The sequence below is a fragment of the Callorhinchus milii genome, unplaced genomic scaffold (genome assembly GCF_018977255.1).
Source record: "Callorhinchus milii isolate IMCB2004 unplaced genomic scaffold, IMCB_Cmil_1.0 Scaffold16, whole genome shotgun sequence".
Classification (NCBI taxonomy): Eukaryota; Metazoa; Chordata; class Chondrichthyes; order Chimaeriformes; family Callorhinchidae; genus Callorhinchus; species Callorhinchus milii.
The window spans coordinates 12,735,498-12,762,119 of NW_024704757.1; the positions used below are offsets into that span (position 1 = coordinate 12,735,498).

Below are 26,622 nucleotides of genomic sequence, written 5' to 3' on the forward strand. Positions count from 1 at the left end.
CTTGGAAGCAACGAACAGCACCAGAGGTAGAGTCGTTAGCTGCGCATGCTTTGCCATCAGAACCGTCAGCACTGGCCGCACGAAGGTGAAGTGTCCATTAGTTACACGGCAGGTCACTGCTCCTTGGGGCACAATTGGTATTATTTCCCAAAGCTTTTAGCCCGTGGTTGAAAGCAGTCAGTGACAGGGGGAGCAGCATCTTGCATCAAAAACTTTTCTACTTTGCCCTTTGTTCTCTAGCGTTTCAAAATACATTGACATCGACTTTGCTCCCACAGTATCTCATGGAAACTCTACCATCAGCGATTACAGTGAAGAGTTGGATATGATCAATGATTTTGAAATGGACCGAGGTAATTCATATTCGTTTTAATAACGTAACCCCCGAACAAATTCATTTCTTTATAACAAAACTACGGAGCACAGCTTATTTGTAACTGGTACGACTGAATTATTACAACTTACAGTAGGACAAGTTTATTTATTTTGAGTTTACAGCCTAGATCAGTGAGAATAGGAGCTTTCTGCATTTGTAATTATTGGTAACAGTGGCTTTATACATTATTTTAAAATGTCTCGTCTCCAGTTCTAATATGAATTAAAAATCTGAATTGAAGACATGAATTCAACAAAACTCTGTGGTGTGACACATAGATACCAAGCATGAAAAGGAGAGAGGCGTCTTGAGACTTTCTACTTCACCATAGACAAAGGTTGCAGTTGTGACATGTCAGACTATTCGTGCAGACATCACAAGAAACGTTGGAATGCAGAAGGCCCTTTGGCCATTTTATTTTATCCTTTCACCCTATCGTCCACCTATCACAGCACCAAACTGTTTCTCAAATTAATCAAGTGTGCTGACCTCAGCTACCCTTCACAGCTACCTGTTCCCATCATTAATTACCCTCTTGTAAATAAATACTTCCTGGTGTCTGTCCTGAAATTGCCCTGGGCTCTCTTGTTCTGCTGCCTTGATGTATCTGAACGTATTATTCCAGTTTTACTTTCTCAACCCCAATCTCAGGTGACCTGTGTACCCTATAATGATTCTCTCTGGGACATCTCTTTTCAAGGCTGAAGAGGCCTGGCTTATCTAACCATCCAAATAGTTTGTGGTTGAAGTAGTCATGGTGCAGGCAGGGAATAGAGTGCCACTTTAGGCTGCTCTCACACAATAAGTGGTTTGCAAACCATGATCATTTTTATCTCTCAGTGAGTGACTTTAGCTTGTTTTCCTCTCTTACAGAACAACCACAAAATCACTCAGGTGTAAGAAATGGGGCTCCTAATGCTCTTGCACTGGTCTTATCTGCCAGGCAACAAGCAGAAGAGGAAATGGACATGGACTATTAACCACTCTCGTATATGAGCATCTGAATGTCACAAGATTTTCCCCTTCGTTGTTTTCAAGTTGTCTGCTGGTTTCAATAACAAATAATGCAAATACATTTTTATCCCATTTGAAAACCTTTCTCCTACTCCGAATTAATGCCTGAATGATGTTAGAAACCAGAATTAGACTCAGACGAAGTGTGTCTATTTTGTACCTAATGTAATTATAATGCAATGTCTCAGATTGTTTATTCCTAAAGAGATTATTTAAATTTATTTTAACAAAATAACATTTCAAAGATAACATGTAAAATTGCTTGAATAAAAATCTTTGAAATTTCTGAACAGGAAACTTGTCATTAATCTCCATTCGGTAAAGTTTTAGCGGTTTTACACAGATTTCCATACTGCACACCGTGAATGGAGTTGCAAATGTTATTCAGAGGGCTGTTGAATTCTGCACCGTGGCCAGTCTGTCTTGTTACAGCTATTTAAATCAAACATTCTTAGTCATTCCAGACTTATTTGCTGAAATATATAGAATGGCTGTTTGCAGATTGTACAATATACAAAAGATGTTCATCATCAAAGCACAAATACACTGTTATCACTGGCATCTCAATCACATTCAACAAAAATAAGTTTGGTACATATTTAACTAGCAGGATAGTAATCTTAGCAATTAATGACTTAAACAATAAAATACATTACTGGCTTCATCTTTATTGAATCAGAATCTTCTCAATTGCACATTCTGCTTGTAAGTCTTCTCGGTTAAGAGTAACGCAATAAGTTTACTAAAACATACAATATTCTCTGTAAATAATTTAAAGAAATTGACATTGCCTTTATCGAGAAACCTAATACAAAAGCAGTTGAAGAGAATCCCTTCAATCCTTATTCTGGTAAATAACCAATTAAGCACCAGTTACAGTAATTTTCCCCAGCAAACTACTTGCTCTTATGCAATGATAGTATTTTCCCTGCCTTCATCAGTGGATTGTAAACAGAACTAGGCTCCTAGTCACAGACCCATGGATTATTTATTCTGCAACTACAAAGTCATTCATAAGGAGTAAGCAGCAAAACTGGATACTTTACTGAGTTGTAAAAAAAATTAATACAGAACTGTCAATGTTTTATTGAAACGTAACCCTGAGGAAATCTTGATTAACGCAAGCAAAATGCATTCATCAGGCTGCAGCTTGTAAATTATTATTGCCTTAGTTAGAAACACAATAAATAAATGAAATAAAAATACATGTATTTGATGTTGCACCTTATCACATCAAAGAGTTTCACAGAATATACTGTAAAGTGAATTGACTATGTATTTTGTGGATGAAACGTGCCAGCCAATTGCATACAAGTGTTCCAGTCATGGATCAAATTGATCAAAATTGAGTGACCTGGACACGCTCGCTTATGACGCGAGCGTGATATCCACAACGCTACAAGACTCCACAGAATAAAAAGAATAATCATTTCCTGACAGATTAATAATGCTCCAAATTCTAAGTGTTATCAGAGCAACTATGTGGATCTTGACGCAAATGAGAGTACATACCCTGAACCTTTGTGCTTTGCAGTCAACACTGACTGTGCGAAAGTGTGTACGTGGCGATGTGTTCAGAATAGGAACGTGTTTTGCTAACTTCCTTTTATACAAAAGTAGCAATTTATGAATCAGCAAACCTAGTCATAGGTTAGCACCAGAATTCTGCAGCCCTGCTTATTAATCATTCAGGTAGGTAAAATTTACAGAACCAACCATTCTTATCAGCTTTGATCTTTCCGCCTATAAATTGTACTTTAACCGGGATCTGCAAATGTTGTTGCAACATAATCGGGGTGGAACTTACTGCTAAACTCAGTGATGTTGATGATTTGGGGATCCAGATGACACATTTCCACGTTATGAGCCCACCGGAGAATTATTTAAATGCAAAAAGGAAGAGTTATTGGACCTTAAAATGAGTCATGAATGCAGATTCCACCTAATCGTAGCCCGTAAGACCGTTTTGTCTTGAAGTTTAAGACTGGGTTGAGTTGTGAAAAGCTCTTGAATTGATTTTTTGATGGCATCACCCAATCTGGCACAGAGTCAAACAGACAAGAAGACTGCAAGTTTGATTCCTTTGTCTGTGCTGAGGAATATTGCCAATCAGCCGTGGAGATGGCTGTTATTTCAGCACCACAAGATTAGGGAATGGAAATTGCGAAAGGGAAAACCGTTAGTAAAAGAAAAATAACAGTTTAAAAAAAACTCAATTGTTTCAGGAAGTAATGTTACGCATTTTGGGACAGCAGACGAGAGGTGACACAGATACAAAAACACCCTTTTTGAGTCCATTGTGGAGAGAATTAGCAAAGGTTTAAAATCAACGTGCAACAAAATCCACTCGCTAGATTACAAACTGCTGCTAAACAAGGCAACAGTAATTTACAGAACAATGCAAATGTGTCTTAACCTGTTCAAAAAAACCTCATCATCCTTCATAGTATTAAAACGCAATTGAAGAGGCAGATATCAAACACCTGGTTTAATAAAGTACAATATTTAACCACTTAGGTCACGATCCCTACACCGTCAGACCACTAATGGTATTTTCTATAGTAACGTTTCGGGAGTGACACTGTTCCTGGAGAGTGTCAGTGATGTATGTACAATTGAGAATATTTTCATAGTAGCATTTTTCGTACGAGTCATTTACAGACCAGGCGACCACTTCAACCCCCCGGTCTGCCCATTGCTGAATGTAACTCCTGCAAATTAAAACGAAATGGAAGAGTTTAACCACAAAAATACCACTTTTTGAAACTATCTGTCGAAACATCCGTCCATGTGGGATGGAGTTCCAAAGGGTGTGTGAAGGGCAGAAAGGCTGAAGGCCTTTTTCCATTAAAAAAAGTTAAATTCTGTAATAAATTAAAATAAGTTAATAAGTCAATTTTTTTGTAACACTGTACTTACATTGATATATAACTCTTCTCCATTAAGAATGCAGAAATTCCACAGAGTTTCCACAAAATAGTGTGCAGTGACCAGTCTAGGATCAAATCCACTAACTGATACCAGTAGAGCCAAAAGCCACTAAAATGGGCTATCCCGGTCTTTGTGTGGCTCAGCCTCCAGGGTCTATGGGTGAGAGCAGTCACCACATTTTGGTCAGCGTGCCTCATCTGTAATAAGTAACAATTACAGCACGAATAAAATAATCACCACATTAAACGTTTTTGCCTCACTTATTGTTTTACGCCCAATAATCCTGTTCAACACACGCTCCAAAAATATCCAGTTCCGAAAATGTTTGCTTTGTTTCACGCAAGATAACTTCCACTATATGTAACATCAGAAAAAGAAATGCCCCTTTGCTGACGTGTAGAGCATTCCGTTACCTTGATTATGACCATTGGTTCAAAAGAACACACAATGCTTCTTCCGTAGAGCTCGGGAAACTCCCTGTACATCAGCTTCAGAGCCGCAGAGGACTAAAGAAGAAAATAGAGAGTAAATTTATTGACAAAAATAAAATGAGATAATGTTTAATCCCCTCCTTAGGGCACACAGACGTTATACAGTGAGTTGCAATAGAGGAGGGGAGATCAGACATGTTTAACATTTGCAAGTTTCTTCTGTAAGCTTTGTCTCAGTATTGTAGTGAATATCGTACTGTGTTATTCTAGAGATGATACTACTTTTCACACACAGTTAAAAAGATGAGGTATCAATGTTCTGTACTGTTTGTTGATTTTACTCCCCACTGCCTTGTTCCCCCACCCACCCACACACGCACCAATCCTGGTGCTTCTGAAGAAAACCCAGACATTGCTGACAAAATGTCAAAAAGATTTAAGAACACAAAGCAGTCAATCTCAATCAAAGGCATCATCACACAATTCACAAGTGATTTAAATGTGGCAAAAATGTAATAAATGATGTTCTTGCTTATTCCTTCCACATGGATAAATAAATTGCACTGCTGAGCAGACATTGCAGTAATTTGTTAACATTCACTGTGTAAATGGGACATGTTTCTGTTGACTTTAACATCAACACGAAGTAACATGTTCCTGCCCAGATTGTGGTGATTATTCATTCTATACTGAATAAATGTAATATATTTGTTGTTGAGGTGGTGGTGATGTCTATTTATTATTGGAATTTAATCAGTATGAAATCACTGTCATGCATATTGTATTTTTGTTTAAAGAACACTTAATAATGTTGATCCTGTATACAAACAACAATAATAATAATCCTTGCAATTTAATGTAGGGCCTTTCACATCAGGAGTTTATCTCAAAGTGCTTCACGGCATTTACTATACGGTTCAGGTGTATTTCGTCGGCAAAATAGCTAAATGTGTGTATGTATATACATGTGTGAATGTACGCACACACATTATGTTTGCTGAAAGCAACAATTTTCAAATAAGCAGCTCCTTACAGAACCAAATGAAATCCCTCTAGTACGGGAAGTATTAAAACTGAAATGTTTTCTGCATTGAATTGACAATCACTTCATTTCTGTGCTGCTGTTGGAGAAACAGTAATGCCTCGTACCTGACTTGCGTGACCTTTCACATCAAAAAAAATGGTCAAGTTGTATTTCAGACATTCCATGATAGCTTCCTTTAAAGTGGGGATTTTCTCATTTGGGAATATTTTGCTGCACAGAACAAATTACAAATAGTATTAGAAGCGCCAGGATTTAGAAAGTCACATTAATCCGAAACTGGTGCCTGCGATATGTCCCTCGCCCGCTCTGTCTCACCATTGATGGCCGAGCTTTCAGACACTGTGGCCCCACTTGCTCAAACTCCTTTCCAAGATCTCTGTCTTTGGCCCTCTTTCCCTGCTTTAAACCCTTCCTAAAATCCGATTCTTAAATCATTTTTTTAGGCAAAAATCTCACTGTCCTGCTTCCCCCTCTTCCAACCCTGTTTGGCAATCTGCACCATCTCTCAAAAGGCATTGTCCTATAAGAAAAGCCCAATGCAACTGTGTTGTGTTTCGTAAAGTATTGCTTAAGCTGACTGCAAGTCTAAAACAAATTGTGTTCCCTTTCCACCTATACAAGGGAAGTAGGCAAAGTGGGACATCGGGGTGCAAAGGGAACAGTTGTAACGGCATTTTAACAATACTTTCATCTCTAGAGGTTGTTCCTATTTCAACAATTCATTGGAAAATATATACAGGTTTGGGGGAGAATTTTTTTTTTGTGTCAACAGTTGTAATAGTGACCAGGGTCTGGGTAGATTCCAGTTACGTACTGCAGCTTGTGCTTCGCGGCTGGGTTAAGTTTCCGGATTTCTTCGAAGGTCCATCGATCCAGAGGACCTGTGCCATCAGTTGTTCGGTCAACATTATCATCGTGCATCAGAATAGGAACCCCATCCGCAGTGAACTCCACATCCAGCTCCACTCCAGTCGCTTTATTCTTTGCAGCCTAGACCAGAAGAGACAGGGTTGGTATCAGAATATTCCTTTGCTTGTACATGCAGTTCAACAGCCAAACAGAAAGCCTCTTTACCTTTAACTTTCCTGCAGATTATTGAATGGTTTCCAAGTTATATTATCAGCCAGTTGCCTAGGAAAAGGTTCATTGCCAGTGACCAAGGATAATGTTCACATTCTGAAAATGACTGTAGAAAATCCTTTGTATTGCTCGCACTTAAAGTAATGTAATGTAAATCAAATTGAATCAAATCAAAATTTAGCTCTGCACTTTCTTCAGTATCACTTTGGAATTAAATAATAGTTTGACACATCATTACTGTATTTATTCGGTGCAGGGACAGCAATACTTTATGTAACCGAACATAGAAAAGAGAGGNAAAAAAAGAAAGCTAAAAGAATATAAAACTAGACCAAAAGGGTGTTTAGGAAGAACTTCTTTACGCAGAGAGCGGTGAGAGCGTGGAACGACTGCACAAAGCATCAGCCTATTTAAGACGCAACCTGATGCATACTTGAAAAGGAAATAAAGAGGGGTTTAAGATTAGGAGGGTGGATGCTTCTGTATAAACACAGATATGAACCAGTTGGCCTGAACGAGCTCTTGAGTTCTCCTGTGCTGTAAATTTACATGTAATTCTGCGTGAAATTTGGTTGTTGACTCAATGTTAAACAGTACAAACTATTTCAAATGAAGTTACCAAGGGTTTGACTTTAGAATCTTAATGTTCCTGATTTGGGGTAAACATTGTGATCTCTTACGTAATAAAACCGCACACGAACTGGAGCTTTCTGCTCAGGAACACTGCAAGGCCAGTTATCTGAGGCAAACCGGTTACATGATTATGTATTTGTTTGACTGCAATTTGCTCATTTGTTTGACTGCAATTTGGGAACTTTACATGGATTACAGAAACAAAGCAATAGAAACCTATTCAGCCTGCAATCTGTACACCACTAGAGTCCCTCCAGCTGGCGTCTGAGTTCTGACCTGCTTGTGAAGCCGAGGGGATCGTGTGTCTGAGACGCCAAACAGGAAAGACATTAATGTAATACCATCTCATTGCTTGACTGCCAAGTACAACCAGTGCCACAAGTATGCTTGATGCCAATAACGTCAGTTGGCATCAGGGTGAAAAGCCTTGTGAAATAAAAGCCGATCACTTCTCCTGCTCGCAAGGTTATTTAAAACGTCACAATTCGTCTTTAAATGGACCACGGTTTTTCTCCGACGGAAATCTCTTTCATCCATTTAGCTGACCCGAATTCCTATATAGTGAACTAATCCATACCATGTTCTGTTCCTTCCTTTGAATCCACTTAAAGATCATCTCCGGGAGCTCAGTAGTTTAGATTTGAATTGCAGGGGTCGACTCAACCTTTGGCTTACCTTGTCCAAATTCAACGCAAATAGCACGATGTCTAAAAATGTTGTCTCGCAGAATGGGCTGAGGAGGTAAATGAGGGTCCCTGGGATACAAGTGACTCCAAGGATATTGGTCAAGTGTGGTCTCGCCTGACCAGCCACAGTGGCTCATCTACAATACTTAAGAGGTGTAAACATGGCTCGAACCCTGGAAGCTAAAGAGTGACTGCTTGGGTAGTTTTAGCCGTGAAAGGCGCTATACAAGTGTTATTTGTTGTTGTTCGTTGTTGGACAAATGCCCTTAAAATACTCCTGCACAGAACATGCCTCATCAGTTTGGGGGAAGTTGTCCTTTGTTACCCAAGAGCACCCCAACATTGACTATTTTGTTCACACTTTATGTAATATAACTCAAAATTTAGCTTTGCATTTTCTTCCGTATAACTTGGAAATCGAATAATAGTTTGACACATTATGATTATTATTATTGTATTTATTCTGTACAGGGCAGCAGCAGTACTTTTATACACAATAGCGTATAAAACTGAACATATTCAAGGTATTTAAGAAAAACAAAAGGAGTATAAAACCAGACCTAAAAGGGAGTTTAAGAGGAATATCCCAGAGCAAGGATTAGTGCCACTGGTGAACGCATTCCCTCAGCGATGACAAGTTTCAGGGTGTGAACTTCAGCGAGCTACCGCGTTAAACACGGTGCACAAAAACCTCAGCACGTCTTTCCTCGGAACTAAAACAAGTTGGAAATCTGAAATTGGAAATCTGACATCAAAACAGATGTCACATTCTCCAAGTCCGACATAAAATAAAACTCGTGTCAAGTCTCCTTTTTTTAAAAAAAACAAATCCGCGTCAGTAACATATGTTATGTTGCCACATGCGCAATACAGTAATAATAATCCTTGACAGATCGCCTTTTAGGTTGCGGGGTGGGTGCCTCAAAAAGCACTTTACGCCACAGGATTCGCTGCAAAGTGTGGTGACTGTCTGTGTACGTGTGTTTTGTGTGTAGGGATCTTGTATGGAACACATTTTTCTCTGTCTTTATCGTACTAATACTAATAATAATCCTTGCATCGCGTCGTTGAGACATCTCAAAGCGCTTCACAGAACGTACTGTGCGTTTTGTGGGCGAAACTCCTGCATATTCGGGTTTTCTCTGTGCGTGCGCGGAAAGAAAATCTCTAACCCTACAAGTTGGGAGAGCAAACCATGAGAGACAGACAGAGACACCCAGCGAGAGAGAGAGACAGAGAGAGACAGACAGAGACACCCAGCGAGCGAGAGAGACAGAGAGAGACAGACAGAGACACCCAGCGAGAGAGAGAGACAGAGAGACAGACAGAGAGAGACAGAGATACCCAGAGAGTGAGAGACAGAGAGAGAGAGACAGAGAGAGACAGACAGAGACACCCAGAGAGAGAGAGAGAGACAGAGAGAGAGAGAGAGAGAGAAACAGACAGACAGTGACAAGAGTCATCCAGAGAGTGAGACAGACAGAGAGACACAGACAGACAGTGAGGGAGACAGACAGAGTCAGAGAGATGATGCAAATGGCAGCCTAACACACATTAACAAGCGCTTGCATTTACACAGCCTCATCACCCCCACCATCACCATCACCCCCTCCCCCACCATCACCCCCTCCCCCACCATCACCCCCCCACCATCCCCCTCTCCCCACCATCACCCCCCACCATCCCCCTCTCCCCACCATCATCCCCCAACATCCCCCCCCCCACCATCACCCCTCCCACCATCACCCCCTCCCCCACCATCACCCCCCCCACCATCACCCCCCCCACCATCACCCCTCCCCCACCATCACCCCCTCCCCCACCATCACCATCACCCCCCCCACCATCATCACCCCCCACCATCACCCCCTCTCCCCACCATCACCCCCCCTCCCCCCACCATCACCCCCTCCCCACCATCACTCCTCTCCCCCCCCCCTCCCCCACCACCCCCCCACCCCCTTACCGTCCTGATGGCGCTCAGCGTGTTCTCCGGGGCGTCGAAGCCGCCGCCCCGGTGACCGATGACCGACAGGCGGCCGTCGGGGCGCAGCACCTGCCGGGCCTGGCCGAGGGGCACGGGCTGGTAGCGGCACAGGTGGAAGAGGAGGCCGAGGCCGAGCAGCAGAGCCGGGGCCCAGAGCGCGGCGTGGCTCGCGCTGCCGAGCCGCCGCCGCCGCCGCCACCACCACCACCGCCGCCACCACCAGCCGCCGCCGCGGCACCAGCCGAGCATCAGCACCGCCAACACCGACAGCGACAGCCCGGCCGCCAGGGCGCTCTCCATCGGGGGCGGGGCCTGGCCTGGCCCGGGGGGGGCGGGAACGAAGGCGGGGCCTGGCGGAGGGGGCGGGGTCGGAGGCGTGGCCTGGCCTAGCGGGGGGACGGGGCCTGGCGGAGGGGGCGGGACCGAAGGCGGGGCCTGACGGAGGGGGCGGGATCGGAGGCGGGGCCTGGCGGAGGAGTCGCCCGAGGCTCAAGTCGGTTGACGGGTCCCCACTCCCCACCCACCCCCCACTCACGTGACCAGTGCCCTCGGAGGTCGCCGACCTCGGAAGTGACGTCATCGAAGCCGCCGCCGGTTCAGCCAGGGAGGGCGCGCGAGCGAGCGAGCGAGGGAGGGGTGGCGCGGGCTCTGGTTGCCAGGTGACGGCCTGAGTATGGCGGCCGGCGGCGGAGAGTGGGGAGCGGGGGTGTTGTGGGGGCCGGGCGGGAGCTAGCGACCCCGGCCTCGCCCACAATAACAACAACCTCCCACCCCCATTCCTTCTGACAGTTGCTGCCGCGCATTCCCCCCCTCCCCCCACACGTCTCCCGCCCCGCCCCGCCCCGGGAGGCGGTTACGCTGTGTTTGTCTGGTCGTTAAGGAGCAAGAACGCCTTGTCGCTGTGCTAGGCCCCGCCCGTCAACGCACCTTCTCTCACCGCCCCCACCCACACACCCCCCCCACCCCCACCCGGCCTGACCTCAACCCCAACCCCACCCCCTGACCCCCCACTCGACGATTGGCGCAGTTAAAATAGCCTCTCGAATCCAAACGTAAGCATCTTGTTTTCTTGTGTGAAACCCCCATCCCCCCCCCCCCCCCCCCCACCGTCCCACCCCCTCCACACACACTCACACAAAAAAAAATTAAAAAAAGAAGAAATAATTACTTTGGTTATAAAATTGGCCCAAATATAGATTTCCAAATTAAGAGGCCGGCAAGTAAGAAGGCTTGGAAACGACCGTGATCACGAGCGACAGCCCTCAGCTGCGTACAACATTTTTGATGGTCCCAAACGTGTCGGAATTTGTGTTTCTGGATCAATTTGACGATCCGCAGACCGATAGCGCCTTCCGCTTGACCTGGCCACAACTGATACCGCAAATCCTGCAGTCAAGTCTCGGTGGTTCCGATTGGGTTCACTTTACCCGGTCGGAGCGCAAAGGAAATCGAATTCTTTCCAGTATTTTGAAACGTGTATCTGGGACGGCGACTCCGAAGCTCGCAAACGGTTTTATTTCTTTCTCCGTGCAGCCAGGGTCCGAATATTAAAGCGGATAGAATGGAAGAGTACGAGAATTTCCGCACAAGCCGTTTGGCCAGGATTCAGAATGAACTGGTGAAAAATGAGCCTTTACAATCAATTCCACAGAAAGGCATCTCCGTTATCCGGTTCCACGGTATTGCTGTTATGTCTCCTCTGGTATGATTTGCTTATTTTTGCCTCCCGAACAAAACCTTAAATGATAAATATGCTTTAACAAGTTTCATGGATAGAACCATTTTCAGAAGAATATTTTCTGAGAACTGCAGGGACAGTGAAATAATGTTTTTAAAAGAGGAAGTTGTCCTTTGTGTTTCTCTTTGTAATAAAGAAAGAAAACACTCTGTGGCAATTACTGTAAAATGTGTGTATTTTAAAGAAGCTCTAAAATTGGGATGAGTAACCACATCCACAATTTTTCTGTTGATTTATTTCGGCTTTACGAGCTCTTAATTACTCTGTGGCCACCTTTGTTTTCTGTTGAGTTTCAAATTTCACAACTGGGTTACCAACATAGAAACAGGAATAGGGTAATCAGTCCGTCAAGCCAGTTCTGAAGTCAGGTTCTTACAGGTATGTTAACTAAGTCTTTTCCTGTACCATGTTTGTATCCCACTTCAGAGAGCGGCTGATCAAAAATTGGAGTTGTTTCATCTAAGGTAAAGAATAGTACAGTTTTATGAAGTTTCATTCACCACTCAATGGCACGACACAATGGTTGCCCAACATTAGATCAGTGCCACAAAACATATCTATCAACTATGGAGTCCTGTAGCTCAGTGGTTAGAGCACTCGATTTGCAAGTGAGAGACCTGAGTTCAATTCCAGGCAGAGGGCGAAACCTTGGGCAAGTTTCCTTACTCCACACAGAGCCTAATAATAATCCCTCCAGAACCAAAAACAATAATAAATTGGTCATTTTCAATCTACGACTGTTTGTGGGACATTGCTGTGCGCAATTGGCTGCCGCGTTTGCCCACAAATATACAGTCAATTCACTTTACAGTATGTTCTGTGAAGCGCTTTGGGACGTCCTCCCGACGTGAAAAGCGCTATATCAAATGCAAGGATTATTATTATTATGTAGATCAGCAGTTGAGGAAAGACTAAAATAACCGATGAGTCTACGAAGCCAGCTATGAAGATTTATATTTTCATCAAGCTGATGTGTTTTTTACAGCTGCTCCAACATTTCTTTGCCTTCTATGAATATCGTTATGATGTATCCTAAGGTCACAATATGTTTTTAACAGAATCTTCAATTTGACAGATGTGTATTCCATAAACGTGTAGTTTATTGAACAGGCACAAACCTGTTATCTAATAATTAACTATAAGCTTTCATTTGCAGTATGAATAGCTGAGCTTCAATTGGTTATTTGATAGCTTAAAATTAGCTTTGAGTTACATGCCTTCCAACAAGTACAGAGAATGCACAGCAGTGCTAAATAGCCTGCCTTTGTTTCTGTTGACTTAGATTGCAGTAATTATAGTGAAGCGCAGATTTGTTGAAAACTCAGTGCTTAACATCAAGCTTGACTCAACTAATATTCTTCTTGCAGATGGGTGCTGAAAGGAAGCGGGAGATGCAGCAATACAGACAGAAGGCAATGGAATTGGAGCTCAGCTGGGAAAATACTAGAAAAAGTGCCTTACTCAACCGTGTACAAGAAATTATTGAAAACGTGCAGGTTTGCATTGCTTTTGCAACCCATTTATTTAGATTTTTTTTAAATGCCTAAGCTGGCCATTTGCAAGTCATCCAGAACAATGTTTAAAAACAAAGAGAAACTGCTCGTCTACATTTTAGAAATTCTACTTCTAAAACAAATAATGGTGCATGACATTCAAACATTGATAAATGCAATATTTCAAAGTTGCTCTTTTGCTCAACAGGTTGTTCTGATTTAGTAAAAAAAATATTTGATGTGGGTTTAAATTCCTTGATGAATGCGACTTATTAATTTGCAAATCAAAATCAAGGAAAGGATGCTGAAGCTAATATTCACAATTAGATGTAAATAAACTTTCAATAAATTCACCTGATGAAAATTCTATTTCTAAGAATTTGCCTAGGACATGCAGGATGAAAAGTATTGTGCAAACCTTTTGCCATTTTCCCTAGATTTATTTTAATCCATAAAGTTTTTACTTTTTTAACTAAAAATCTTAGTTTTGTTAAACAACTAAGAACATAAGACCAAGGTCCACCTAGTTCGCCTTCCACTTTCCTGGCAGCCGCATGCACATATGTCCCGAACTACCTATGCACTATATCCCATAATTTCCTAAAAGAAAACTATCTAATCTGTGTATGAAAGAATCAATACTTCCTGCTTCAACCGTCTCCCTGGGGAGCCTGTTCCACAGATTCACTATTTATTACTGAAATAGTGTTTGCGTAGGTTCGTTCTGAATTTCCCCCCCCTTCAATCGCAGGCCATGTCCTCTGATTTTACTATTGTGGACAAGTTGAAACAACAACATGATTGCATTTATAGAGCGCTTTTCACGTCGGGAGGACGTCCCAAGGCGCTGGGACAACCTGTCACGATCTTGTCTTGCCCCTATAGAATCTTAAAGACAGCAATCATGATGCTTCTCAATCTTCTCTTTTCCAGTGTGAACATGCTCAATTTACTTAGTCACTCCTCGTAGTAATAAAAGGACAAAAGTTTGGATAAAAAGTTATTAATGCAGTCATTAATTCAGCAATATCAACAAGGATTTCATAGAATGAAATCATAAACCCTCGCTGTGTATCATGGCTAAGCTTGCATAATTCTGTTATAAAATTATAACACGGCGCCTTGGATACAAAAGAGCAAAACATTACTTTCAGGATTTTGTGATGTAAACTACTAGTAATGATTGATGATACATTAAATGTTAGGTTCCATCTAATGAATTCTCTTGTCATTGATTACTTGAAGGGATTGCTTTCGGATTTAAGAAGGCATCATTAATAGATAGTGGTGTTTTTAATTTTTTTAAAAAGCTAACTGATGTTTTTGTCATTGCTAGCTATCAAAACTATTAAAAGTTTTATCACTCTTTAATGTTGCCTTTGGATCATTCGTCGGTATTCACTGCTTGTAGATTAGTTAAAATTTAACATTAATTGTTAAAATTATTAAAACCACTAAAAATTAGTTTTGTAAAAAAGTTTTTTTCAAGTTATTATATTAAAATGTTATAAAATGTAAGCAGAGGGACATTTGGCTCATCTTTTAAATGGGAAGTACAGCTAACATGAACACTATACATACTGAACTGATGGATGACCTGTCTTTTTATTCCAAAGGTACGGAAAGTGCCAAGTACTGTGTGTGTCAAAGACCCTGTCGATCTAGAAAAAACTGATGCAACAAATGGACTTACAACAGTGCACCATACAGACTATTTTTCAGCTCTTGAAACCCAGTCTAGCAAACAAGAGGGCCCCATGTTGTCAAATAAAACTGAGTTGATGCTAAATGACACAATCACTAATGCATCTGAACAAAGTGAATTCCTGAAATCCACTCAGAGTATCAAATCTGACAATGCTGTTTACACAAAATCATTCTCTTCCAATGGCACCAATATTGGTCTTTCTACCAATGTGAGCGCAAAAAAGGACGAATTAAAAATTGACGATCTTCCTCCTGGAAAGGAACCTCCTGATCACTATGCAATGAGTCTTCAGAATCTTCTCAGAAAGTCAAGAGAATATGTGGAGAGAGAACAACATCGACGCACTGGGAAAAATGCTTCCAAGGAAGGTACAAATGAGAGCCACTCAGACAAAGAAAATCAAGGTGTTAAAATCAATGACTGGGAAAGGGAAAGCATCAGAGTTTCCAACAGAAGTCGTAGTTCTAGTCCTGTGATTGTGGAAAAATCAACCAGTTTGAAGTCAGCTTCACAGATGCAAGTTCCCTCCATAACCAATGAAAGTTTTGAATTACACAATAAAATGACAGTTAATACCACCACTTCAACTTTGTGTGTTTCACCAAAAATAGACTTTCCAGTAAGATCAATAACAGCCTTCTCTCAAGAATCAGATGAAGAATGGATAAACAGCTCAGCATATGAACATGAGAGCAGTTTGTTCAAAAGTCTGATAGGATCCCATGCCAAATTACCCAACCCTGCCCCAAGCCGAAGCCCTAAAATGCACCAAAGACATTCTCGGACATTGGCCAATATTGTAATTAACCATCCAGTGAATGCCTATGAGCTAAGTCCAAAAGAAAAGCTCAGAGGAATAACTGGGACAGATCAAGGTATCAAAGATTTGAATGTCCTTGAAATAAGGAAAGCATTTCCAAATGAAATTTTGCCATCAGTTAACCAAGAAGCAATTGAAAGTAGTTGCGCCAAACCGCAAGATCTTTCAGAAGGTACAGTGAAGGCATTTGATGTGCAATCCGAAGGGAATCCTCAGTGTATGTATGCTGAGCCTTTTGGCAAATTCGAAGTAAATATGATCAGTAACTTAAATCCAATACCATTGAGAAACCAGATTTACAGAGAATCGTTTAATTTGGATAGCACTTCTTTACTTGTAGCTAAACAGAAGATCCAACTACTTGAACCTCAGATTGAACTTGATGTCAGCAACCAAAAGTCTAACACTGTGATTGAGAAGCCTAAGCAACGGTTACCAGTTGACCTTAACAAATCCTATGATGTTGAAAGTCCGTCACCCGTACTGCTGCAAAGCCAAAATATAAAGCGACAAATGGACTTATCAGTTTTATCTTCTGGAAGTGAAAATAATCTGGAAAACAGCAAGGAAACTAAAGCCAAACGTAAATTAGATCTGGATGTGTCAAAGGTCAAAGAAAACAAACCATTTGTTGCTATGACTATGGGCTCAAATAGTCAAGAGAAGAACTTGTGGATACAAGAGGAGAAACGTCAGAGAGATCATCTTGGCAGCAACAAACCTGAAAGATCTTTAAAAAGCCAAATTAATGGCGCAGGTAAGAATTGCAGCTATACTTTCAGATGCTCAGATGAGACTGCATAACTCATTAACCAAACCCCCACTCCCCACATTTCTTTGTTTAGATGAAGGACTGATCTCAAAACAGATGAAGGCTTTTGAAGAAATGCGGAAGCGATTGGAGCAGCAACACACGTTGCAGTTATCCTTATTAATTGCTGAACAAGAGAAGGAACAAGAAAAATTACGGCAGGTAGGGAGTTGTAGCAATAAGTAAACTCCAGGTTTTGAGTGAGGTTTGTTATAAAATGTAGACAGCTACTATTAAAAAAAGGAATATTTTATGATTTAAACTGTTTTACTGTTTCCTTTTCCAGGGTTGCTGGACTGCACCAAACCTGTGAATATTCTAAAATGATCCTTTTTTTTAACTCTTTAAATTGTGGGATTGCTTTGAATGTCAATACAGTTTACACTTACAAAGCGCTTTTCACGTCAGGAGCACGGCTCAAAGTGCTTGATAATTCTGGTTGGCACTGGAGCTGAGTGGGGTAAGGAGGGGAATGGACTGAAAGCAGGGTCAAATAGGTATGTTTCGAGGCATCAATAATGTTAATCTAATTCAAATGAGGAGCTATATTTAGGTCAAAAACTGGCCAGCAAAATAATTTTGTTTGTTCCCACTGGCCAACGAGACACAAATTACTGCGTAATTAGAATCATTTTATATTTATGTAATTTTTGTAAATAACTCAATCAAAATTTTCTACTGCATTTGATTCATTCCTCAACATCTTAATTTGCAGGAAATAGAAGAAAAGGAAAGACTATTCAGAGAATCGAAGGACTTTGTGGCAGACTCGCAGGGAAACTATTTCAATAAAGAAAGCTCCTTCGATTGGAAGAGAATAAGTGAAAACTGTTCCATGGAATCCAGAACCAATCGAGTAGACGGTGCGTAATGTAGTATTTCTCCTAGCATTGATAATTGGAGATTCAGAACACAAGTATCTGTCTTAAGACCAGAAATATTTTATATACCATGGAGCACCTATAGTAGCTATTTAGTTTTTTTTCAGTATTTTGTAATTTCAGTGAGAATTAACTTTTTTTGTTCTGATTTTTGTTCAGGGGTTATCAATAATTCAGCTATGCAGAGTTCCAGTTTGACCATGCCAGGCGCTGAATCTGTTTTCTATCGAAGAGGAACTATGACTGCTGAAATATCTGAGATACAGGCTCCCAGTTTTCTCATCAGATCGAAACCTGGATGGTCACAGGTGACTTTGCAGCTGTATACATTATTTTATAGAAGTAAACTCACTGATGAAATTCTCAAGTTGATAAAGAAAGTTCTAATGGACATTCCGGTGAAAAGGCTAGTAAAAATTTTCAGAAGTTCCATATTTAACTTTCTAATTAACTAAAATCATGTATGTAGTCGAGCTATTTTCTCCCTCCCAGAAACAACTGAACCATCACTTGTTTTTGTAAATAGCCCGTGGTGAATTGTGAGAAATGAAAACTTGAAATTTTGCTTAAACCCGCTAATTCATTTGTACAATGGTAGTGCTCTCACCTCTGGTTCAGAAGCCCCTTGTTGGGACTTTCAGCTCATATCTAATGCAGTATTGGGGAAATACTATACTGCACTGATTGTCAGAGGGACTTTAAACCCGAGGTCCCACTTTCCTGTCCGTACGTAATTCGAAAAGAAAACGGAGTTTCTGCAGATATCCTGGCCAACAGTCTCTCAGACACAAGAGGGAATTTATCATTCATCACTGTTCGTGGCACATGACATTAGCTGCTGTATTTGCCTTATTTCTTGCATCTTCAAGTTGTTAAGAATGATTACTTTGTGAAGGAAGAAATTCATTGTGTCGGGTCAAACCATCTTCTGTTCTATTTTCAATATTTGAGAAATAAATGTTGTATCTTTAGAGCTGTTTTGACCAAGTCTTTGAAGCTACATTGTTATTTCTGTGAAATATTTATTTTTCACTGTTATTTCTACTCCCATCTTATCTTGTGTTATTGCATTTAAGATAAATACACCAAGGTTCCAGCAGATGTTTGACAAAGTCACAGCTCTTGCAAAAGGATTCCTCACTCGCAAACTGCTGGAAACTGAAAAACTGAAGCAGCTTCGACAGACTGTAAAAGTGAGGAATTGACTAAAAATTGCTATGGATCTGGTGGGAATATTCTTCTTTACATTTGGGTTCACAGACAGGAACATGCATGATTATTGATTAAAAGTTGAAACAAAACTAGAATAAGGAGTAAATTGTCTTAGTTTCAGAATTATCTAGGTTTTTTAGCTGTCAAAAGTTTGCTCTCGTATCTATATAATACTTGGGTAGAAGTATGAAAATTCCAGAGGAAATGTATGTAAAAAAGGTTTTTTTTAAAAAAATCTGGAAGCTATAATAACATCAATTGGGGGAAGAGAGCTTTCAATTGGAAAGTTCAGAGATTGCAATGGATTGTAAATTTCCTTTTTTATGTTTGTAATTTCTTATATTTGCAACCAGCTTTGTTGATGGTTGAATGTAATAACTTACATCTGCAGTTATTTATTGCAGGATACCCTAGAATTTATGAATAACTTCCAAACAGAAGGACCTTTGAAAAGAAGTACTGTTTCATCTCAAGATGTTTCACTGCAGGAAAGAGTTTTTGCTCAGGTATTAAATCAAACTATTTTTCATGGGGCCAAATAACATAGATATAGATACTATGGATAACTATTTGACTTGTTTTCTTTCCCCAGTTACGAGCTGCCCTCTATGAGATTCATGACATCTTCATTGTGTTGAATCCCACTGAGAGAATGCAGATCCTGCAACATGATCGTGAAATTCGCAAAGAGAAACAGTTGAGGCAGATGGTAAATTTCAGTTATATTTGATATCTGAATGAAATGAGTGTGGTACATTGCTGTGATTAAAATACTGTTTTAGATTAGAAACAAAAAGGTTTTACCTTTACAAAAAGGTTCCAAGATATAGCATTTACCAGCTCGGATCCCAAACCCCTTATTATCCAGTGACCTGGGAAGTCTTTCTGATGGGAAGAGTGGTATACAAGTATAATTTGTTGTGTTAAACGTAAGGACAATTGAAGTATAAGCACATTACTAAATCAAGGTTTCCAAATTGGGTGGCAGAATGTGTCTCTTCATATTACTCTTGCAGAGCAGGATCTATGAAAGAAAATTAGAGCCCAGTCTACTCAGCCAAGCTCAGGCTGTTTCTTAAAGTAGATCATGAAAGGTTTCTCTGCAAAGTTCCCTGTAATGTACTTGTCTGGACTAATTTACTTGTGTTCGCAAAACATTTGTGATCTGGCAGCTCTCCTGATTCTTGGTTCTCTTTTTGACTTGGTGATGTTTGGAGCTATGTATTTGTGTTTGGGTTTGATTTGCTATATTTCTTAGCAGGGTTGTTTACTAAGGCATTCTTTAATAGGGAATCCATTAATATTCCTATCAACCTTCACCAAGTCCATTCCTGATTGGAGCAGAGTTTCTGGAGATTGTCCTGACATCCTTCAGGTTATCAGAAGACATTCCCATTTGCACAACAGTCAGTAAGAAATAATAATTAGACTGCATCATAATCTCTACTTACAGTTTTGTTTTAATATTTGTAGGAGAAGCGGAAAAGTCCTAAAGAAAGAGTATCCCTTTCTGCTGCTACACAGAAATCTTTAGACCGGAAAAGGCAGCTTAAGTAAGTGCAGCTATTGAACATTAGTAGCTATTAGTAGCTGAAATGCTGTACACTGTCTAGTGCCTTGGGACGTCCTCCGACGTGAAAGGCGCTATACAAATGTAATCTTCTTGTATTGGCTGGATATAATATTGAAGTCTTTTTTACAATTCAAATACTTAGTTGAAAATTGTTTTGCAGTTACAATAGCTTCCTATAGTTTTACAGTTGTAATATTCTTTATGGCTGTGAAATGCTATTCAAAATTCTTAATTGTGGAAAATAAATCTCTTATTGCACTAGTATATTAAGGGTTTTTATCTCGTCAGAGGTTTGATCAGTTTTGTCTTATCAAGGGCTGCTGAGATGGGAATAATCAATAAACGGAAGTTACAGGCAAGACAAAAGGTTTCTTCTCAAATCCGGTAAGGCCAGAAATAGACCATAACAAATTACATTTATATACAGCACCTTTCATGTTAAACAAATGATGTGAAGTGCTTTACGAAATGAGATGAATTAGAAATGAAAGTGATTGTTGTTATGGAGGGAAAAGGCAAAAACACCAATATAAAAGTTATTTAAAGTAAAATTACACATTTGCCTCACTCGTTATTTACAGAATTCTTCAGCCAAGTCAGGGGCAGAATGCCCCAACTCAAAGACCACTCCATAGACAGGGGTAAGACACAATGTTAATGTAATCTGCATTTTTGCATTATTTTGTATTTGTAGACATTTGAATTGTAGTGGAATTGCAGGATGCATCCCTCCAGGGAGAGAGTGAGCATTCCAACAATGTATCTCTGGCATTTTCTTGTGTAGGTGTGATTCATCGAATGTTCCGTTTGGTTTGGATATTCTTAATGACGATGATGGGTTTCCGCATGTGCCAGACACCTGGCTGACCGAAATAAAATTGCAGTGGTATTCAGTATTTGCAAAATATTAAGAGACATCTGCTGCAAAGGTCAATAAAAAGCAACATTTTGCATCACTCAGAATTTCAACCTGCTATACTTTAAAGGAATGATTGATCAGTAATAAATTCTTAGTAAAGCAAAAAGGTAGAAATGTCTCGAATGCTACTGTTTTTCATCCATAATTCTAAGAAATATTTTAAGTAGATTTTACATCCTCATTTTCTGTAACTTTCCTTTGAATAAAAATTACTGTATGTCTTCATTCTGACCTAGGCTCTTAGAACTTTACCGTATTTGCTTTCTGTGTCTGAGAGAAAATGCTTCCAGTATTGAAATATGAAGCAATGCAATTTTGGGGACAATATCAACAGCTGTCATTGAAAATACTGTATTCGTTTTTGGCTCATCGTTTTAGTGAGTACACGTGGACTAGTGCAACTGCGATGTCCAAATTTGAAACTGAGCATTAAACAGTTTCTTAATATCGTAGAAATAATGAATTGTTATGAAATAAGTGAATTTCTTTTTGTTTTAGTATTGCTTTAGGCAGCAGCATCTCTCATTCACAGTGTTTTGCTGCTCAATACGTTATTTCACTTTTCTAATATGTTGGAAAAACAGAACCAAAGTGATACCACATTTATTTATCTACAAAATAATTTAGCTTTGTGCCTAAGAATTTTATATATCCTCACCTCATGTAACAATTTTTTTATTTGACTAGAACCCAGCCTTCTAGGAAGGGGGTTGAGCAGAATAGAGAGAGGTTCACAGAAAGCAGATTTCCTAGGAAAGCTCTTCCAGGTGTGTTGACAAGCTATTGCTGCATATTTTACGAATGAATATCAGATATAAAATGTAAAAGACCATGACTCTAGGAGCTTGCACTAGAATGATTATTCATAGAAACGTTTCTGTTTGACCGTCTATGAGACAGAACTTGAATTTCATAATTCCTGTGTTTTATGATTTCCCAAGATTTTTTTATATTTGAATGGCCTTGTCCCCCACACCCTATGATCCCTCAGTTGGGAGAAACTGGTAGAGGCAGGGAGGGAGTAGAAAATATAACCATGTTGTATAGGCTTCAGACATTTTGTACCGGGGAAAAGAAGGAAGATTTGCAGAAATATTACATTTTGTAGCTTTCTAACAACTTACCGTGGCAGCAAGAATGTGAAAACAAGGCACGGTGGTTAGCTCCATGTGTGTACATAGAGAGGTTGTTTTACCCAAACTGAGATTACTTTGTGTTAGCGTAATGTGCCAATGTGTGCCGTTCCCTAGCACAGAGATTCAGAAATCCAAGAGAGCGTGACAGTTCCCTCAGCCCCCCTCCCCCCGCAAGGGAAACTAAAAGTTTTGTTGCTGCCAGGTTAATCTGTTATTTGTTTTTAACTTCGCTCCAAGGAAAACTGAGTTGCTAAGAGAAGAGTAGCCTCGGGAGAAAAGGTGTGGTACTATCCCTATGTTCCTATCGCTATACTATCCCAGCTTCCACAACTCGCCTTTCTTTTATGTTACTGGTTCTCAATATCTTCTCATGTTCTATTCTATTCTCGGCATTATCATTCTGTCTCAATGTTTTGATTTATTTTTGTAACCTTTTTATTAAAAAATCTCATTCCATATTCAGTACATTTTCCTCAAAATCAATCAGTTTAATCCACATATCTTTTCTTCTTTAGTATAGTAGACTTTAACAAATGACTTCTTATGTCGATTTTTAAATTTTTTTTTATTACAAACTATTAAATGTCTTCTGGTCTGTTAGTTATGTTACTCTTAACTGTAAGTGTTGACAGTTTACAAGTTAACCATGTTTCCATGCATGTCATGTCATATATTGCATGACTTTCTATATTTTAAATAATATTTGTTGACACTACCTGAAAGTATTCACTGCTGTTAAAAAAATAAATGCATTTTTCTGCATGAATGTTGACTAGAATAACAGTATGGCACAAACAATTAGATTTCTCTTTTCAGGATGTTATTTAACTGGGTCAGTGGAAATCTGTAGGCATAAAATAAAGTAATCCTTGCATTTGATATAGCGCTTTTCACGTCGGGAGGACGTCCCAAAGCGCTTCACAGAACACACTGTAAAGTGAATTGACTGTATATTTGTGGGCGAACGCGGCAGCCAATTGCACACAGCAATGTCCCACAAACAGTCGTAGATTGAAAATGACCAATTTATTATCGTTTTTGGTTTTGGAGGGATTATTATTAGGCTCTGTGTGGAGTAAGGAAACTTGCCCAAGGTTTCGCCCTCTGCCTGGAATTGAACTCAGGTCTCTCACTTGCAAAGCGAGTGCTCTGACCACTGAGCTACAGAACTCCACTGTTAAGATATATGCAAGGCCTAATATTTCTAAAGCAATCTGGTTAATAATTGGATTTATTATTGAATTTGTTCTTCCTCCCTAATCCATTTATTCTCCGTATGCAAATAAATGGGGCAATTATCCTTGCAGAGAAAGTGCTTTTAAGATGTTTAAGATTCTCAGGACAACAAATGGATTAGGTGAATGGAAAGGGTTTGCTTTGATGAAATTTGCTCTTAGTTTTACCTGTTCACTTTGTTTTTCAGCAAATTACTCTAGTGGAGGTAATGTTAAATCTAGATAAACGCAGTATTTTATAATACAAACTAGCTGTAGGAGAGCGAGCCAGTGAGAAATGGTAACTGTGTTTAGGTGTGTGGCACAAAAGTGAAGTCATCTGACAACTAGATGACCTTCTTGGCTTTCATTGCACATATTTTGCTTCGGTCTCCGTTCCATGCTGGCTCCAATATTGTGATATATAGCAGAATGGCTTGTAATAATAATCCCTCCAAAACCCCCAAAAAACAATAATAAATTGGTCATTTTCAATCTACGACTGTTTGTGGGACATTGCTGTGCGCAATTGGCTGCCACGTTCGCCCACAAATATACAGTCAGTTTACTTTACAGTGTCTTCTGTGAAGCGCTTTGGGACGTCCTCCCGACGTGAAAATCACTATATCCAATGCAAGTATTATTATTATTGTGTTATATTGTAATCTCTGGAAAACTTGAGATTTCTTTTGTGAGGTTGATGGCCTGTTGAACTACGTTCAAAGAATGAGAAAGACTTTGTTATAAATGGATGTTGAGAATTGAGAAAGACCCAACTGTATTGATGGAATCAAATGTTAAAGTGATATGTTTTTAACATGTTTGTGTTCTTTGAAGGAGTATGTCCAGGAAGAGTACTGAACACAAAATAAAACGATATGACAGTCTGAGGAAGCAGCACTCCATAGGATGAATGGTGCAGCATGGTTGCCTGATGCCAGTAAACAAAGCAGCGTTTCATTAACAACTCCACAAAATATATTGCATCATTAACATGTTATTCTAATAAGCAATCCCATTTAAACTGTTGAAGTGTCAAACTTTTTCAAGTTCTTGTATAAGTATCAATTACTCCACCTGTACACTTTCCAAATTACCTGCGGGCATGCTTTTCATCAATGTTGGATCTGTGCCAGCTTCATAGAGCAACGATTGCCCAGCCTTGCTCTAGTTTTATGAGAGTGGAGAACAGTTATTGGAAACTGTAGAAATCAAGATCTTAGCACTATCTTAACCATATGTAGTGTCTTGATTATTGGCTGCAAACTTAAAAATTCCAAAGTTGGTTGATTTTGCTCTGATAAATGTAGAATGATTGATCAGTTCGTGTTCCAGGCTTAATGTGTAATATACAGATATTACAAGTAGGAATATAGTCTTTTTTGGAAAAAAATGGAATGTATTAAAAGTGTTTACTGCAAATCTGTTCATGTTTGTCCAAAAATGAATATATTTATTTTACCTTAACCTATTACAGTATGCACTTTTCAATGCATATCTGTTTTGTTGTTAAATATCTACCGTACATTTTCAACTCCCTAAAGTTCAAAAGGGCTTCAATTGGAAATGTGCAAGTTTCCCAGTAAGTGTAAATGCAATTTGGGTTTTATTTACATTTTATAAAATGTCATTACTTTTTTTTAACCACTTAAGTTATTTTTTTTACAACATTTTGTTGATATATCCCTCATGTTGTGCATGAATCAGAATAAACCTTTATTTAAATTGAACTGAGTTGCAAAAGCTCCTTTGTCATTGTATCCATTCTCTTCAACCGTGTCTTCATCTCCCCTCTCGACTCTCTACCCCCTCCTCGCTCCCTCCCTTCCCTCCCCTCACCCTGACCAGTTCCCCCCAATGCTCGGGTCCCGACCCAACTGTCCAGCGCCTTGGGACGTCCTCCCGACGTGAACGGCGCTCAATAAATGCAATCATGTTGTGTTGTTATCCTGTGCACTCTTAATATTGTAGCTATAAATTCAGGGTTGGAAGATGCACATTTCCAGTGCAGTCTGTCCGAGCGATGGGATAGGATAGGAAACAGTTAAGGAACGTGATTCACACTTCGCTGTTGGCAAATTGCACGTAAAGAGTAGACTCAAACGGGAGTGGGGGAGGAGGTCTGGTCCAGTTGGTGCATTGCGTTTCGCCCACAAAATATACAGTCAATTCACTTTGCAGTGTATCCTGTGAAGCGCTTTGAGACGTCTGGACGTGACGAGGCGCTGTGTCGAGTGGTAGGACTGTTATTGTTATTCACTTCACGGCGGTTTACAGGGCTTCGGGTCGGTCGGTGCCGCGTTTGCCCTCAAAAGACGCAGTCGCTGTTTACCGTAACATTCGACGTAGCGGCTTATGGTGCCTTTGTGGAGTCCTGTAGCTCAGTGGTTAGAGCACTCGCTTTGCAAGTGAGAGACCTGAGTTCAATTCCAGGCAGAGGGCCAAACCTTGGGCAAGTTTCCTTACTCCACACAGAGCCTAATAATAATCCCTCCAGAACCAAAAACAATAATAAATTGGTCATTTTCAATCTACGACTGTTTGTGGGACATTGCTGTGCGCAATTGGCTGCCGCGTTCACCCACAAATATACAGTCAATTCACTTTACAGTGTGTTCTGTGAAGCGCTTTGGGACGTCCTCCCGACGTGAAAAGCGCTATATCAAATGCAAAGTTTATTATTATTATTATTATTATTTGAGAGGCGTCTCAACCGCAAGGACCGCCCATCAGCCATTATTCACGATTGATGGTGAATGTTGGGACTGCGACCTGTGCAGAGCGGCTCTGTGTGGGTGTGGGTGTGTGTGGGTGGAAGGGGGGTCGGCGCATGCGCGGCCGGTGACTCCGCCCCCAACGTCAACACGCGCGGGGGGGGGGAGGGGGGGTTTCCACGGACACGGTCGGCGGGTCACGTGACGTGACCTGACGCGG

General features: G+C 40.4%; 3 protein-coding genes across 6 annotated transcripts in view; 2 read left to right on the top strand and 1 right to left on the bottom strand.

The window, feature by feature from the left end:
* The window catches only part of tmc5 (transmembrane channel like 5), a 43,931-nt gene extending 41,555 nt beyond the window's left edge, over positions 1–2,376 (top strand). For both annotated transcript variants that reach the window (XM_042341140.1, XM_007893741.2), the window contains 2 exons: positions 279–353; positions 1,250–2,376. In XM_042341140.1, coding sequence (XP_042197074.1) covers positions 279–353; positions 1,250–1,356 — 182 coding nt within the window. In that variant the 3' untranslated portion in view covers positions 1,357–2,376. The remainder of the gene's footprint in view (positions 1–278; positions 354–1,249) is intronic.
* Positions 2,377–3,133: 757 nt separating this feature from the next.
* On the bottom strand, positions 3,134–10,483 carry gde1 (glycerophosphodiester phosphodiesterase 1). Its single transcript, XM_042341173.1, has 6 exons — positions 10,163–10,483; positions 6,612–6,787; positions 5,902–6,007; positions 4,735–4,827; positions 4,310–4,518; positions 3,134–4,101 (listed from the first exon to the last, which is right to left on the bottom strand). The coding sequence occupies exons 1-6, from the start codon at positions 10,481–10,483 to the stop codon at positions 3,918–3,920; spliced, it is 1,089 nt and encodes a 362-aa protein (XP_042197107.1). The 3' UTR covers positions 3,134–3,917.
* Positions 10,484–11,165: 682 nt separating this feature from the next.
* LOC103178808 (centriolar coiled-coil protein of 110 kDa) lies at positions 11,166–25,413 on the top strand. Of its 3 annotated transcripts, none has more exons than XM_042341195.1 (15): positions 11,166–11,235; positions 11,717–11,885; positions 13,289–13,417; positions 15,031–16,699; positions 16,788–16,915; positions 17,469–17,616; positions 17,794–17,942; positions 18,711–18,827; positions 19,251–19,352; positions 19,439–19,555; positions 20,320–20,399; positions 20,735–20,803; positions 21,001–21,060; positions 22,026–22,105; positions 24,526–25,412. In XM_042341195.1, exons 2-15 carry the CDS (start codon positions 11,745–11,747, stop codon positions 24,558–24,560), a joined length of 3,024 nt encoding a protein of 1,007 aa, XP_042197129.1. In that variant the 5' UTR covers positions 11,166–11,235; positions 11,717–11,744; the 3' UTR covers positions 24,561–25,412. The 3 variants fall into 3 exon arrangements, with proteins under 3 accessions (XP_042197129.1, XP_007891935.2, XP_042197130.1); XM_007893744.2 differs by lacking the exon at positions 11,166–11,235 and adding an exon at positions 22,712–22,753 and having other exon boundaries at positions 11,305–11,885; positions 24,526–24,557; XM_042341196.1 differs by lacking the exons at positions 11,166–11,235; positions 22,026–22,105 and having other exon boundaries at positions 11,305–11,885; positions 24,526–25,413.
* Positions 25,414–26,622: the final 1,209 nt, after the last annotated feature.

Excerpts from the sequence above, each read along its gene's own strand:
- gde1 (XM_042341173.1), bottom strand. The coding sequence starts at position 10,483 with ATGGAGAGCGCCCTGGCGGCCGGGCTGTCGCTGTCGGTGTTGGCGGTG. Across the intron at positions 6,788-10,162 it reads CGCTGAGCGCCATCAGGACG|GCTGCAAAGAATAAAGCGAC; the intron begins GTAAGGGGGTGG and ends CTTCTGGTCTAG. Across the intron at positions 4,102-4,309 it reads GAGAAGAGTTATATATCAAT|GAGTTACATTCAGCAATGGG; the intron begins GTAAGTACAGTG and ends TTTAATTTGCAG.
- LOC103178808 (XM_042341195.1), top strand. The coding sequence starts at position 11,745 with ATGGAAGAGTACGAGAATTTCCGCACAAGCCGTTTGGCCAGGATTCAG. Across the intron at positions 11,886-13,288 it reads TTGCTGTTATGTCTCCTCTG|ATGGGTGCTGAAAGGAAGCG; the intron begins GTATGATTTGCT and ends TTCTTCTTGCAG. Across the intron at positions 20,804-21,000 it reads AAGGTTTCTTCTCAAATCCG|AATTCTTCAGCCAAGTCAGG; the intron begins GTAAGGCCAGAA and ends CGTTATTTACAG.